The 13339-nt window shown below is 44.9% G+C and overlaps 1 protein-coding gene across 7 annotated transcripts in view; it reads right to left on the reverse strand.

The window, feature by feature from the left end:
* NRP1 (neuropilin 1) overlaps window positions 1-13339 on the reverse strand; it is a 146911-nt gene that overhangs the window by 88336 nt on the left and 45236 nt on the right. For all 7 annotated transcript variants that reach the window (XM_072955463.1, XM_072955458.1, XM_072955462.1 and 4 more), the window contains one exon: window positions 4392-4573. In XM_072955463.1, the coding sequence (XP_072811564.1) occupies window positions 4392-4573 (182 nt within the window). The remainder of the gene's footprint in view (window positions 1-4391; window positions 4574-13339) is intronic.

A 13339-nucleotide genomic window follows, 5' to 3' on the forward strand; every position in this document is an offset into this window, starting at 1 on the left:
ATGTGCCATGTGATTTGTAACATGTTTCTAAGCTATTTGGTGGCTTCTGAGATGACAGTGACTAAGCCAAGTTAAGTCAGTAATTCACAAAGTCATATCCGTCTGTCTATCTAGGTGTCTATGATTGGGAACCCTCTAGAATTTTATTTCTAAGATGTAAGAATGGTGACCCTGGTGACCTCCAACCTCCTCCCCAGGGCTTTGGCTGGCAGAGCGAGCAGCAGAGTGGATGCAGGTCCCAATACTTTCTCCTTCCTGAGAGGCTAAAATTATCCAGGTGAGGTTAAGATTTAATGAGAGAAACAAAAAAGGCAGGAATTAAGGACCTACTTTCAAAATCAGCTAAATTCCACTGCTTTCAGCATTCACCTGTGTCATGTCAGATGCCTTTGGAAGCCGGCCCAGGTTTTCCAAGGTATTTTGACAAAAGCCAGGGAGACCCCAGGGGGTGGTGGAGGAGAGCCGGACGGAGCCCCAGGACGTCTGGGTCCTAGTCCGGCCTTTGGCTGTGGCCTGCTCTGTAGCCTCAGTGGGCTCTTTACCTTCCTGGTCCTCAGGTTCTGTGCATCACAAGTGGGAGGGGGGCTTTAGGGTTTGAAAAAAAATAACCCTCTCAAACTCAAAGCTTCTGTAACTTCCAACCTCTTCCATTACACATCAAAATTTGTTTTACTTGGGTTCTTATTCACTGTGTAAGTTTGCCACAGTGAGGTAAGCACTTCCCTACAAAGGACCCTGGCAGGGGCTGTGATGAAGGATCCTGGCTTGAGCACACCACATAAACAGGTGTGATGGGCGAGCAGCTCCCCGTGCCCAGGAGCAAGAGAGCTGCTGGTGAGGAGTGCACACACAGCCTTGGACAAGCGACACCACACTTGTGGTGTTATTTGTGAGACTGGAGTGCCCTTTCCTTGTTAGGCATCCCTTTCCTTTTTAAGGACCATAAGGATGGACCATAAGGTGAAGGACCATAAGGATGGACTATAAAGATGGACCATAAGGTTAAGGACCATAAGGATGGACCATAAGGTGAAGGACCATAAGGATGGACTATAAAGATGGACCATAAGGTTAAGGACCATAAGGATGGACCATAAGGTGAAGGACCATAAGGATGGACTATAAAGATGGACCATAAGGTTAAGGACCATAAGGATGGACCATAAGGTGAAGGACCATAAGGATGGACTATAAAGATGGACCATAAGGTTAAGGACCATAAGGATGGACCATAAGGTGAAGGACCATAAGGATGGACTATAAAGATGGACCATAAGGTTAAGGACCATAAGGATGGACCATAAGGTGAAGGACCATAAGGATGGACTATAAAGATGGACCATAAGGTTAAGGACCATAAGGATGGACCATAAGGTGAAGGACCATAAGGATGGACTATAAAGATGGACCATAAGGTTAAGGAACATAAGGATGGACCGTAAGGTTAAGGACCACAAGGTTAAGGACCACAAGGATAATGTTAAGAGCTAAGATACTCTCTCTGGAATTATTATTAAATATACAAACTCTTAATCAAATAACATATGAACCGACCAATCCTGCTCTCAATAAATACCATCCCTTTCCCTCGCTGAGACCCATGGGAACCAGCTATGGCTTCTTCCAGCATCTGGGCCTGGGTTATCCAGGCCCAGAGAAGGACAGGGAAGAGTTGGAGGTGGGCTCCAGGAGGCATGGGGAGGGGGGTACTGGCTACCGCTGTCAAGCAAAGGTGGGTCCTCTAGAAATGCAGCCCTTGGGAGGCAGCCATGGTCCAACTCTCCCTTAGAACTGTCATCTCCTGCCAGGAAACATCAAGGTCAGCAGGGAAAAGAAGAATGTATTGGTACAACTATGATTAGTCTAATTTGCATGTTTTGAGGAAACTTGAAGTTGCTGCATCCCAGAAGAAGTGCTGTGTTTTCAAAAGAGCAGAGATGCTATGATATCACTAAGTGGCTTTGGAGGAAGGAGCGCCCATGAACTTGCCTATGGGTGCGTAAGGCACTCTACCAGGTAACGGTCTCCTACGGAGTATCGGCAAGGACCACGGTGTGTGCAGTGAGGGAGAAAGAAAGGGGCTTCCGTTGTTTTAGATGGTAGTGATTTAGTCAGGAAACATGCACACATGGAGAAATTTTGAAGTATTCAGGAAAAACAAACTGATTAATGAACCATAGTTTTGTGTGTGTGTGTGTGTGTGTGTTTGTGTGTGTATACATACAGTATGAATACATGTACATTTGTGTGTGTGTAGAGGGGACAAGCTGGGTACAAGTGCAGGAAAATAAAAAGCTCCTTAATTTTCCTTAATTAAGAAGAACAATCTTAGAGCCAGGTTCCGGGAGGTGAAGGTTTGATGATGACTGTCTGAGATGCTGTGTGCAGGATAAGTGAACAGGGCAAGAACCACCTATTTGGTCAATGGCAGCGGATGTGGAAAGGAAGCTGTGATTCCCTCTCTTCTTTTTAATTGAGGTCTAGTTGATTTACAAGATTGTATTAGGCGCAGGAGTACAACACAGAGATTCAAAATATTTGAAGCCATGACTCTTTAGACCTTTGGGTGAAAATCCAGAAGAACTAGGAGCCACAATAGATGTAGGAAGGCAAGAAGAGAAAGAAGAAAATAAGGCTTCAAGCCTCAAGGCTGGCACTGGAGACCGGGACAGGGAAAAGACGGTACATCGGAGACTAGTTAAGAAGTGTTGGGGGCCGAGTCCGCCTGGAAGGGAGCTGACGTCTTCTTAAGGACTTAGGGAACGCTCTCACCCTCGTTCTCCGTCAACCATCTTCAGATCTTTAAGAGATACTGACAACCAAAGGCAACCCTTGCCTCCCGTCCCAACACCTTCTTTCTTTGATGCTGTCATGTGCAGGAAAGTGAACAAGTGTGCGTGCGCATGTGTGTACATACACCCACGTGTGCAATATGATTCCTGTAAGTCAAACAGCTTTCAACACAAGGAAAGGCATACAGATGTAACTGTGTGATCTTAAGTCTGCTGCTGTCTTTACCAGAGGTTCCCTAAGCATGTGCTCAGATGAATTTCCAAAGAAAGCTCTCTGCTTCTCTCCATATTTATATGAGGCTGTACCATATTGCTTTGAAATTTAAAGAAGTTGTGCCAAATGTTCCCAGAAATGCTTAAAGTTCTTTTTGCTATTCTGGGTTACCACTGACCCAGGAGACCTGAGGCTTTTGCATTTGGTGTGGCTGGATTTTTTTTCTATTAAATAAAGCTCTTTCTCCTACATTCCAGGACAATATGTTCAAATCTTGAGCCTCTGTCCTTGGAAGGTCTCCCCCACATTAATGTCAGTGTAAGAGAGAAGATTGATTTCAACACGTAGCAGGAATCTACAGGCTGTTGTGAAAAACTGTGACATCCAGATAAAGACACGTTGTTTATCAACTGACTGAAATGTGTGTTTAATTCCTCAAAGCGGGGACACTCTGTGATCTCAGATTCCACCCCATCCCAATACACACCATCATAACAGAAGATTAATAAATGATTACTTTGGAGGGGCAACTGATAATTCCTAAAGAGAATGCCATTGAAAGCATGACTGCTTTGTTTCTTCCAAGAAGTTCTCTTCCCAACCATCCTTCCATTAACAGAAAGCCTCTTCTTCCTTCAGTAGCTTTAGAAACTCTGTAAGTCAGGCCAGGGGACGGCTTTGCTCTTCCTGGGAACTATCCGTTTTGAATTTTGCAATAAAGTAAAGGAAATGGGGTGTACATGACTTTAAGGTAAGTGGGACTCATGCATTTCTAACAAAAGAAATCAAACTTCAAGAGCAGATCACTAACTACTATATATAAAATAGATAATCACTAACTACTATATATAAAATAGATAAACAACGAGTTTCTTTGTACAGCACAGGGAACTATGGTCAATATCTTGCAGTGACCTATAACGAAAAAGAATGTGAAAAGGAATATATGTATGTATGTGTGTGACTGAAACATGATGCTGTCCACCAGACATTGACACAGCGTTGTCAAGTGACAATAGTTCAATAAAAAATGGTAAAAAAAAAAGAGTAGATCAAACTAATTTTTGAAGAAGAAAGATATGAAGAAGTGCCCATAAACGAATTTTATGGGGCATATACCTTACAGACAAGGGTCAGCACAGTAGAATGATGAGATTTTGATTCTCAAAATACATTTAAGAAGTTTTTTAAACGTACTTCCTCCACACATTGGGTAATTTTTCTTTGTTTAAAGTATTTTCCAACAACATTTTTAACGGGAATATATGGCTTTTTACCAAAGGATCAAAACATCCCTCCTCATCTTTCCTTCCACTTTGTCTTTCACGAGACCAAGCGACGTTAATGAGCACTTAGTCATGGTTGTTCTACTGTAAGTTACTCACCTCTCTTGAAAATCTCATAACGTATGGAAAATCCCGCACCGTGGGTCTCATAGTCAGAGACAAATTTGATGAAGAGAAACGGCCCTGAAGACACGACAGGCGAAGGGGCAATCTTTCCACAGAACTTTCCCCATAAACGCCCATTTTCATTTTCTCCGTCGATGACCTCCACGTAGTCATACCTGAGACACAGAGGAGGAAGGGAACGTCAGGTTAGTGAGAAACGCCCCTTTGATTTCAGCAGTTTAGAACGCGGTATTGTCCACCACTGTCTGCCAGGAGAAAAAGCACTGTCTGCATTCACCGCGGGATTACACAGAGAGGAAAGAAGTCTGGCAAAATGAAATAATTAAAATGGACTGCATCATGTCTGTATACATCATCTGGCAACACAGAACTATTAAGAATAATGGTGTCCATTATACTGGCAGACAATGTCAGTTAAAGTAACCAATTAACAAGAAAAAGGAAAATCTCATGAGCACAATTCCTTATTATTAAACTGTGTTCCTTTGTCTGGGGGGGGTGTCAGTACATAAGGCTGTGCATTCTTTTCAAACTGTGAAGTTCTTTTATGAATTCAAAATGTCTCCTTGGCTGGAGCACTCCATGAATAATACTTTGATTTCTGTAAGCGACCCTCTAAACATATGGCCACAGAATAATAAACAGATTCTTTACTTTTTAACTCGATTTTACCAAACTCCAGGCTTCTTAGGAAAAAAAAAAAAACTCGCTCAGTATCCATTGTGGTCAAAACACAGACCATCTTCCCCTCAAACCACCCTTGACCTGCAGAACAGACTTTCTGCAAAGAAAAAGTATATTTAAAAATGGAAAGTGACTTTGTCTATACTCAGCAGCCTGAATCTTTAAAGGAACTGTTGTCTGAAAAGGAAATATGACACACTCGAAATCATCAAAATGATATGATTTTTAAAAATTCAGACTTAATAATAATATATTAAGGAGACAAATGATGAAAGAAGTGGCAATAAAACATTACCCTAAAGACGGCACTGAGTTAATACATGTGCCCGAGCCTTCATCTCTAAAAGGTGCGAAACCATCTCCAATAAACTAACACCCCCCAGGAAAACAGGAAGATTTTTGCTTGCTTGGCATTATATGTCTCTTAGTGTCTCGCTCTTCTCTTTTTATTTGCCGAGTCACCTCAAAGCCAGATAATCTGATTTGTCTTCCTTGTTCCTTCTACAACTGACATGAAAACATTACAATCCATTCATCTCAAATCTTTATTTCTGTGTCTCACTTGGTTCCAAAGTCCTGGGATATATTAATTTCAGGAATGGCTAAAATACGGCAGGAACATAAACTGTATCTGGCCATTCGAGAGAGATCAAAGGGCGAGAAATCTTCATGAGGACCAATGTCATCCTTCGCAATCCTTTTCAAATGGTCCAGGATGCATTCCTTCTGTTTACGTAAAGTCTCACGAGACAACTGCTAAGATGCTATCGCTGGTTGGAGTGGACGGCTTAAGGCTCTCTAAATTAGAAATGACATGACCTCATCAGCGAGCATTGTGTGCCAGCTTTGTGTACATCAGGAAGAAAATAAAGCTGACGTTGATGGAAGGGAGCATTCGCATCTGTGAATTATTGTATTAACTGCATTTCCTCTGCTACATCCAGTAGTAACCACTGGCCGGCGAGCATCGCGGTCCATTGGCAAAACTATGGGGCTGCACAGAGGAACTGTTTGCTTCTGTATACGTTGGGAGACTCTCTGCATGCTGAGACAAGACAAAGGAGGAGGAGAAGGGAAAGCAGAGGATGAGGAGGAGGAGGATGAAGACAGCTCCTGCTCAGAATCCTCTGTGGCCTCTCACAGCCAACCGAGGGCCGCTGGAAAGGACCCCAATCTCCCTCCCATTCAAGCTGCACCAGTTGGCATCTATGCAGCAATTCCTTTTATCTCTGCTGCTTCATTGACTAGACAGGTCTGCATGGTTGGCCCCGCGCTTGCCTGTAATTTAACTGTGATGTGAACTGCTGACTGGCTTTGGCCGGGCGACTGTGCTGGATAGGCCTTTTGCTTGAATCTCGACATGGTCTGAATACTAAGTGGCACAATCCGAGCGCATTTTGCCTTCCAGACACAAATACGAGAGGTGGGTCAGGCATTCTGCAGAACTAAGGGCACTTCTGCAGGGAGCCCTTTCTCTCAGGTACGAGAGAACTCAGCTAAGAGAGTCCCAGTGAGTTACCACGGGGAAGGAAGACAGTATTTTAATTCACGTGATCTTTTAATAGGAATCACGAGGATCTCCCCTGGGCAACAGTAAAAGCTATTTTTAACAGGGGCAGAGAGGCTGGAACCTCCCCCCACTAAGAGATAAGTGGTTGCCTCTTAAGTGCCAGCTTTGGGAGATGGGCTTATTCCGGGGTACAGTGGATTCACCTCTAGACTGGGATTCGGCCATCACTTGAGCATTTCTTTCTCTTTGTGGTACCGCCCCCCAGGGTCCCCAAATGTATCCCAGATCGCAGTTCGTGTAAATATTCAGGGGGGTGTAGGCGTACAGATTGTGAAGGGGGATTCTGCCAGGGAAGTTGGGAAAGCAGCTTGTGTCTCCCCCTGGGGCTGAGAGCAGCTCCTCTCCTCCGTGAGTTCCTCGCCGGCAGCGTGGTGCCAGGAATGCGGCCGCGGTGCCAGCATCCCTCCCCGGGAGACTGAACGTGTCACCGCAGCAACGCGCCCGCCAGCGCTGGCCCGCGCGCGGCATCCTGAGTTTGCAAATTGCGACCCCCCAGCCGCCGCACTGCTCCGTTACTGCTGCCGGGACGGGAAGCACCAGGGGCCTGGAGATGCCAGGATGCCGGGCGCTGGAAGCAGGGCCCTGCCCGGGTGCCTCGGGAAGCACCTGTCGGAATCTCATTCAGAACCCACAGCTTCCAGCTGCGGCCTCGGGAGGCGCCCTGGGGATGGCGTCTCGGGAATCCAGCTCATGGAAGGTGCAGCGGGGTCACACGGTTAACCCGCCTGTCCTTCTGGAGCCCTGCTCTGGAAGAATATTCTGGGTGAGAAGGAGGCCAAGTCTGGGTCCAAAGTGCACACCCACATGAACAGGAAAGCCTCTTCTGGACCTCACCTCCCACGTTTCATCACGGGGACCTCAGCATCAGGCCTTCCCAGCGCTCTCCTTAAATCCTCCACCTGCAAGTGTCCCCTTTCCGCACCAATAATGGGAAAGCAGCCTGCGTTTACTGGGAATCATGCGATGACCTCTCTACCTAACCTTCTCACAATTAAAGACACTTTTCTAAGGTTTCAGTTTTCGAGTCTGAGACCCTGGGTGGCTCTCCTCCTGAGTGTCCCTGGCTTTAAACTGCACACTTCTCAAGCCCCAGGCCTTCCTGCCTGCGTACCCTCCCCCAGTCCTCACCCAAGCCGGGCAGATGTGGGTGGTGAAAACATTCTGCATCCTAATTCTAATCACGAGTTAGGTTTCCCATAAGAGCGATAAAAGGATAAAGATTTCCTTCTAAGAATTCTTGAAAGGATTACTCAGAGATTATTACTATTTTTCTTTTGGAAAGTTTGAATTATGGTTTTAGGAAAAGGGCCAAGGAAGGGGAAAAGCGATGGGAAAATGAGAGATGTCTTCAGTGACTAAAGAGGGTTTCAGAGGCTTTCTAGGTACGCACTGCTGGGCAGACAAACAGCACGCTTTACTGAAGCCGGGTTTTCTCCTGCGAGTGCAGGTGACCCCCGACTCTACGGTGAAGCCCGTTAATGGGGAAACGCTACCCCCCCAGGGTGTTGTCTGTACGGGCAGCTACCGTGCCAACCCCCTCACAGCTTCTGGGCATTCTTGAGTTATTAGGAAGGGGGATTTTAGGTAACGGTGTCTTTTTAATCTCCTTCCAAGAGGATCTACCCCCGCCTGCATGCGTACATTAATAATGGAGAAACTCAATACCTGACATCATAAACCGGAGTGAGAAATGATGTTGGTGAACATAATTTTCACCTGCAAAAATGTGTTTCTCTGGATCTTTGGTTTATTCTGCACCAGGCGTGAATAGCTATCCCCACGGAACACGCTGCAAACGATCACCATGCTGCTATCCAGGAATTGCCCTCCCTCTTCCCCAGAAAAGAACAGATTTTTTTTTTCCTCAGAGTATTAGAAAGAGGATTTGGATATAAAAATATACAGTGATGGATCTGGGAGGGGCCCATGAGTTTGCATCTGTGTTTCTGAGCGATTCCACACAATTCACCCTGTCACCGTGCCGGCTCACTTGAAGTGTTCACATCAAGTAAATATATGAAACGCCTCATACGGTGCATAGCCTCTTATTTGGTAAAAGCATTTTCAGAAATCTCTTCATAGGACATAATCTGGAAAGACATCAAACGTGTATGCAAAAAAGAAATATTGCCAGAAGCTCTATATTATTGGGGAGGGGGGAAGGAAAGAAGGCAGACAGGGAGAAAACAAGAAGGGAAAATTGTTGAGGAATATTATTCAGCCATTAAAAAGCATATTCCACAAAGGATTTTTTATAACAAAGGAAAAAAGCTTATGATAAATAAGCAAAAACTCAGCACATAAAACTCTATACACAGGATATTCTCAGTTTTTATTATACAATGGGAGCAGGAAGGAAACATTAACAAGTGTTTATCTCTGGGTAGTGAGGTTGTATCTGTATTATTATTATTATTTCTGCATTTTTCAAAATTTGTACAATGGACAAGTTTTCCTTTGTAATCAGATAACAAGTTATTTTGAAAAGCACTACCCACCTATAAATGAAGCAGCAGATCAATACCTTTCTGCCCAGCTAACAATTTTGTATTTCCTGGTCAGAGAACACTATCTTTTATGATGTTTTACTTGGAAATAAATCAAAGGCTTCATCTTTTTTTTTTTTTAAACAACTGCATCAATGAGCTTCTGTGTGACACATTTTCTTTTTGTACTAGGAGGTCAAAATGAATCGAATTGGATGTAATACTTTCTGAAATTATGGTAGTGATACTTGCCATTTTGCACAGTAATTTCCATGTCACAATACACTCTTAGATTATTACTGAGCGGAATCTTTCCCAAGATCCCGGGAGGGCAGTTGTCAGCTGGCACCATCCCAGAAGGGAGACCAGAGGAGGCCAAGCACCGGAGAAGGGCACGTGCACAAATAACTAGTAACCTTTCCACACTGCCTACTTTGGGGCAGCTTTGATCCCAATATTTGCTCATTACTCCCTTTCACACATTTTTTTTTGCAGGTGGGAAATGGGTATGCCTTATTATTTTAGAATTAGTCATTAACAACATGTAATTCACCTTTTCAACTGGTCACTGTTGCTAGAAAAATGCCACATCAACTAACACATCATTGACTTTTTTTTCTCCATGGGTGCTTAGCACCATAGAAACAAACATCTTGGTGTGTGCTAAGGTGTGTGTGCCTGTGTGCATGTCAGGGAAAGAGAGAGACAGAGAGGGCTCTTGGCCATCAGGGAGTCACGTCACTGGGCAGTTTCAGTGGCATTGATGGTGGCCTCAGAGTGGGCTTCCTCCCAGGGCTGTCCTGGTCCCTCCCTCTCAGGCTGAAGTTCAGGGACCACATGGCTAGAACCCAAGCCCAGCCTGGACACAGAAATAGGAGTGGTGCTGACAGGTAGCTGTCATTTTGTTCTCTTCCTGGTGCCTGCATCCCGGGCCTCAAGACAGGTGGCTCCAGAGGCAGAGCTCACATCCTCAAGATGGGCAGGTGGGAAGGCGGGACCCTCTCATAGCCCCTGGGATGGAGCCAGCTGGGTTCAGCCCCCCAGGACAGAGCAGGCAAAGGCTAGATTCAGGGAAGGGACCAAGCTGGGGGCCCTGCACAGAAGCCCTTTGCATTTTCAGAGGGACAGAGAAGCTGGGCTGTGACCTGGCTTCCTGTGGCCACATACCAATGTTTATGGAAGTCCTTCCAAATCTGAACAAAATTTTAAAGTTTACACCATCAACAGAATACTGCTTTATTGTCATAATTATTATGACATATTATGACATATGACATAATTATTGTCATAATTCCCCTTTAGCATTTGCTTCTAGGTGTATAAAGTAATTTTTCCTTCATTAAAATAATGCCAAATACATTTCCCAAAGAGAGACTTTTTTCCTATATACATACATATATATATATGTTTTCTTCTTACGTGCACTCTGTGGACCAGGAGCAGGACTGCAGACATGAGTTTTGCTCTGCGGCTCATTCTCATTTGTTATAACACTTCCCCAAATTCACTTTTTCCTCTACTCTAGTCATACTTTCCACACGCTCTGCAAGACTCACTTCTGATCCACAGCAAGACCACTTTCCTGCTTGCCGTGTGTTCGTGCGGATTCGGGCCACCTGAGAGATGCTGGTAACTCTGCTCACAGGAGCCAGAGGCTAGCACTTCAGTGGGATTCCCACCGCCCAGCAGCAAGCTCCTTCACTGACCTTATCACCCAAACTCAAGTTCCAGCTATGAGGGGTCACTGCCCACCAAGCTTCAATCAAGCATAATCCCAGGGTGCAGGCGTGACTGCCGGCTGGGCCCCCCTACAGGACTGGGGGAGCATGGTGCTGAAAAAGCAGCCAGCTTCGCAAAGCAGCTCTGGATCTTCTTAAGCCAAACCATCCCTCCAGCAGCCTGCTCCACGGACGGTCAGCAGGCCAGCAAACATCTCAGCTCTCTTGGGACAAACAATTACTGCAAGCACCGCCTTTTGTTTGACATCACTGTCCACCTCAAAGGCCCACACGGTGTTATTCATGTGCTTGTCCACAGACTTCCAGATCGTTCTCCTCCAGGAAGTTCCAAAGCCATATGGTCCACCTGACAGCTTTCCCGTGGGGCTCCTCTGATTAAAGTGTAAGAAGGATTTCTATATATATCATAGATAACCCGTTCTCAAATAGTCAGAGTGCAGGAAAACTCATAAAGCTAATCTCGCATGTTAAAATTTCCATCTTTAAGCTTCTGTAATGCTCCAGGCCCATCAGAATGAATACCAATAATTTGACTGCAGCTGTGGAAAAGGTATCATTAATGGTTAGATAACACAATAATACGTATGAGGGTGAACAGTCCCAGGAAATAAGGCATGACAAAAGTGAAGAAAGAAGATCTTCAAGGAAAGGCTTTTACTGGAGTAAAAAGAAATATTAAGTGGTTATGGAGTAAAAAGAAACATTAAATGGTAATAATACACAGGGATCTTCACTGACTGTGTGAGGAAGTACGAGGGTGGCAGGGGTCATGGCTGGTCAAGACCATTGGAAGGAGAGAAACAGATAATAAATGTCCAGCAGGTAGCAGACAGTTTCCTGCTGCTGCATAACAAGTCACCCCAAACATAGGGACTCAGGGCGGCACACATTTATCAGCTCAGGGTCTGCAGGTCAGAAATCTGGCCTGGCAAGGGGGCTGGGGTCTCTGCTCAGTGTATCACAAGATGGGAATTAAGTGTTGGCAGGGCTGCATCCTCATCTTATCCCTGTGTCCTTGTCACAGCTCACACCACTGTGGCAGAATTCAGTTTCCTGCAGTTACAGGACTGCCATCCCCATTTCCCTGCTGGTTACCAGCTGGGAAGGGCTCTCAGATCCCAGCGGCCACCCGCCCTCCTTGTCATGTGTCCCCCTCCAGCTTCACAGCCAGCAACAGAGACTCTCCCTCACCTCGAATTCTTCTCCTGCTTCAAAACTCTTCAGGAAGAGGAGGGTATAGCTCAGTGGTAGAGTGTGTGCTTAGCATGTACGAGATCTTGGGTCAATCCTGAGTACCGCCAAAAAACCCCCAAAAAACAAAAAAACAGGAAAAGCTGAGTCTGTTCTAAGAGTTCATCTGATTAGGTCAGGTCACCGAGGATAACCTCCCTTTCTTGAGGGCAACTTGATTAAATCTGCAAAATCCCTGGAGGGCAGCACCTAGATGAATGGGTGATGGAGAAACTGCGAGAAAGTGTGTGTAATCTTGGGATTCTGCCCACCATGCAGACCTAACTCTGGATGGACACAGGGCACCTGGGAACTGCAGTACAGACCCAGGCAGGAAGGATGGTCCCCTTCCATCTCCTGAGATGGCTAGTGAGATCCAGGGTAAGATGAAGGGCAGCCATGGGAAACCCCAGTGATGCTGGAGGCTATTTCAATGTTCTCATGTCCCATTGGCTGTTGGGTTAGGACCCCTGAGCTGATCAATGGTCCTCACTTGCAGAGGAAGGAAAGTGGGGTTCTGGAATGAACCATGCTCTCCTGATGGAAGCAAAAACAGAAATTCCAAGATTGTTCAACACATATGTCTAGAGACAGAAAAGTGATAGCTTAATGCTGAAATAAACACATAAAAGCATGCAAGACGTGTGGTGTAAAATGATGGTCAAAATATATATCATTTTCATGGAAAATGTTTGGAGATTGAATTCTCATTTATGAGGAATCTCACTTTATAATTAAGATTTATTGGCATGGAAGATTAAAAAATCCTTCACATGGGAAAATATCTCTATGATTTAACTCTGATTATGAAATCCAAAGATACATTTTAAATAGAAGTAAAGGAACACCCCCTCCCCCTTAAAACAACTATGCTCGGAGGTAATGGAGTCTTCCAGCATCAAACTTGCAAAGTTCAGTATTTATAGAAAAATTCACATGACTTTAATTACAATAAATTCAGTTCCCAAGTAAAACGGTGCCATCTGGAAGATATTAACATCATTTACAACTTGTTCGCTTCCCTCTTTCATAGAAAATTTTTACTTCTTGCCACTTTCCACTGTTCTCAGGGGGGAAGAAAAAGAAAGACTTTCATGGACTGTCTCAGGATGGGTTTATAGAGCTGGTCAAGCCATCAAAAAGTGACAAAGGGACATTTTGGGCACATTTACTCCCTTCTTATTTACTTTAAACCCTTATATCTTTAAGTTT

Source organism: Vicugna pacos, chromosome 35 (genome assembly GCF_048564905.1).
Source record: "Vicugna pacos chromosome 35, VicPac4, whole genome shotgun sequence".
Classification (NCBI taxonomy): Eukaryota; Metazoa; Chordata; class Mammalia; order Artiodactyla; family Camelidae; genus Vicugna; species Vicugna pacos.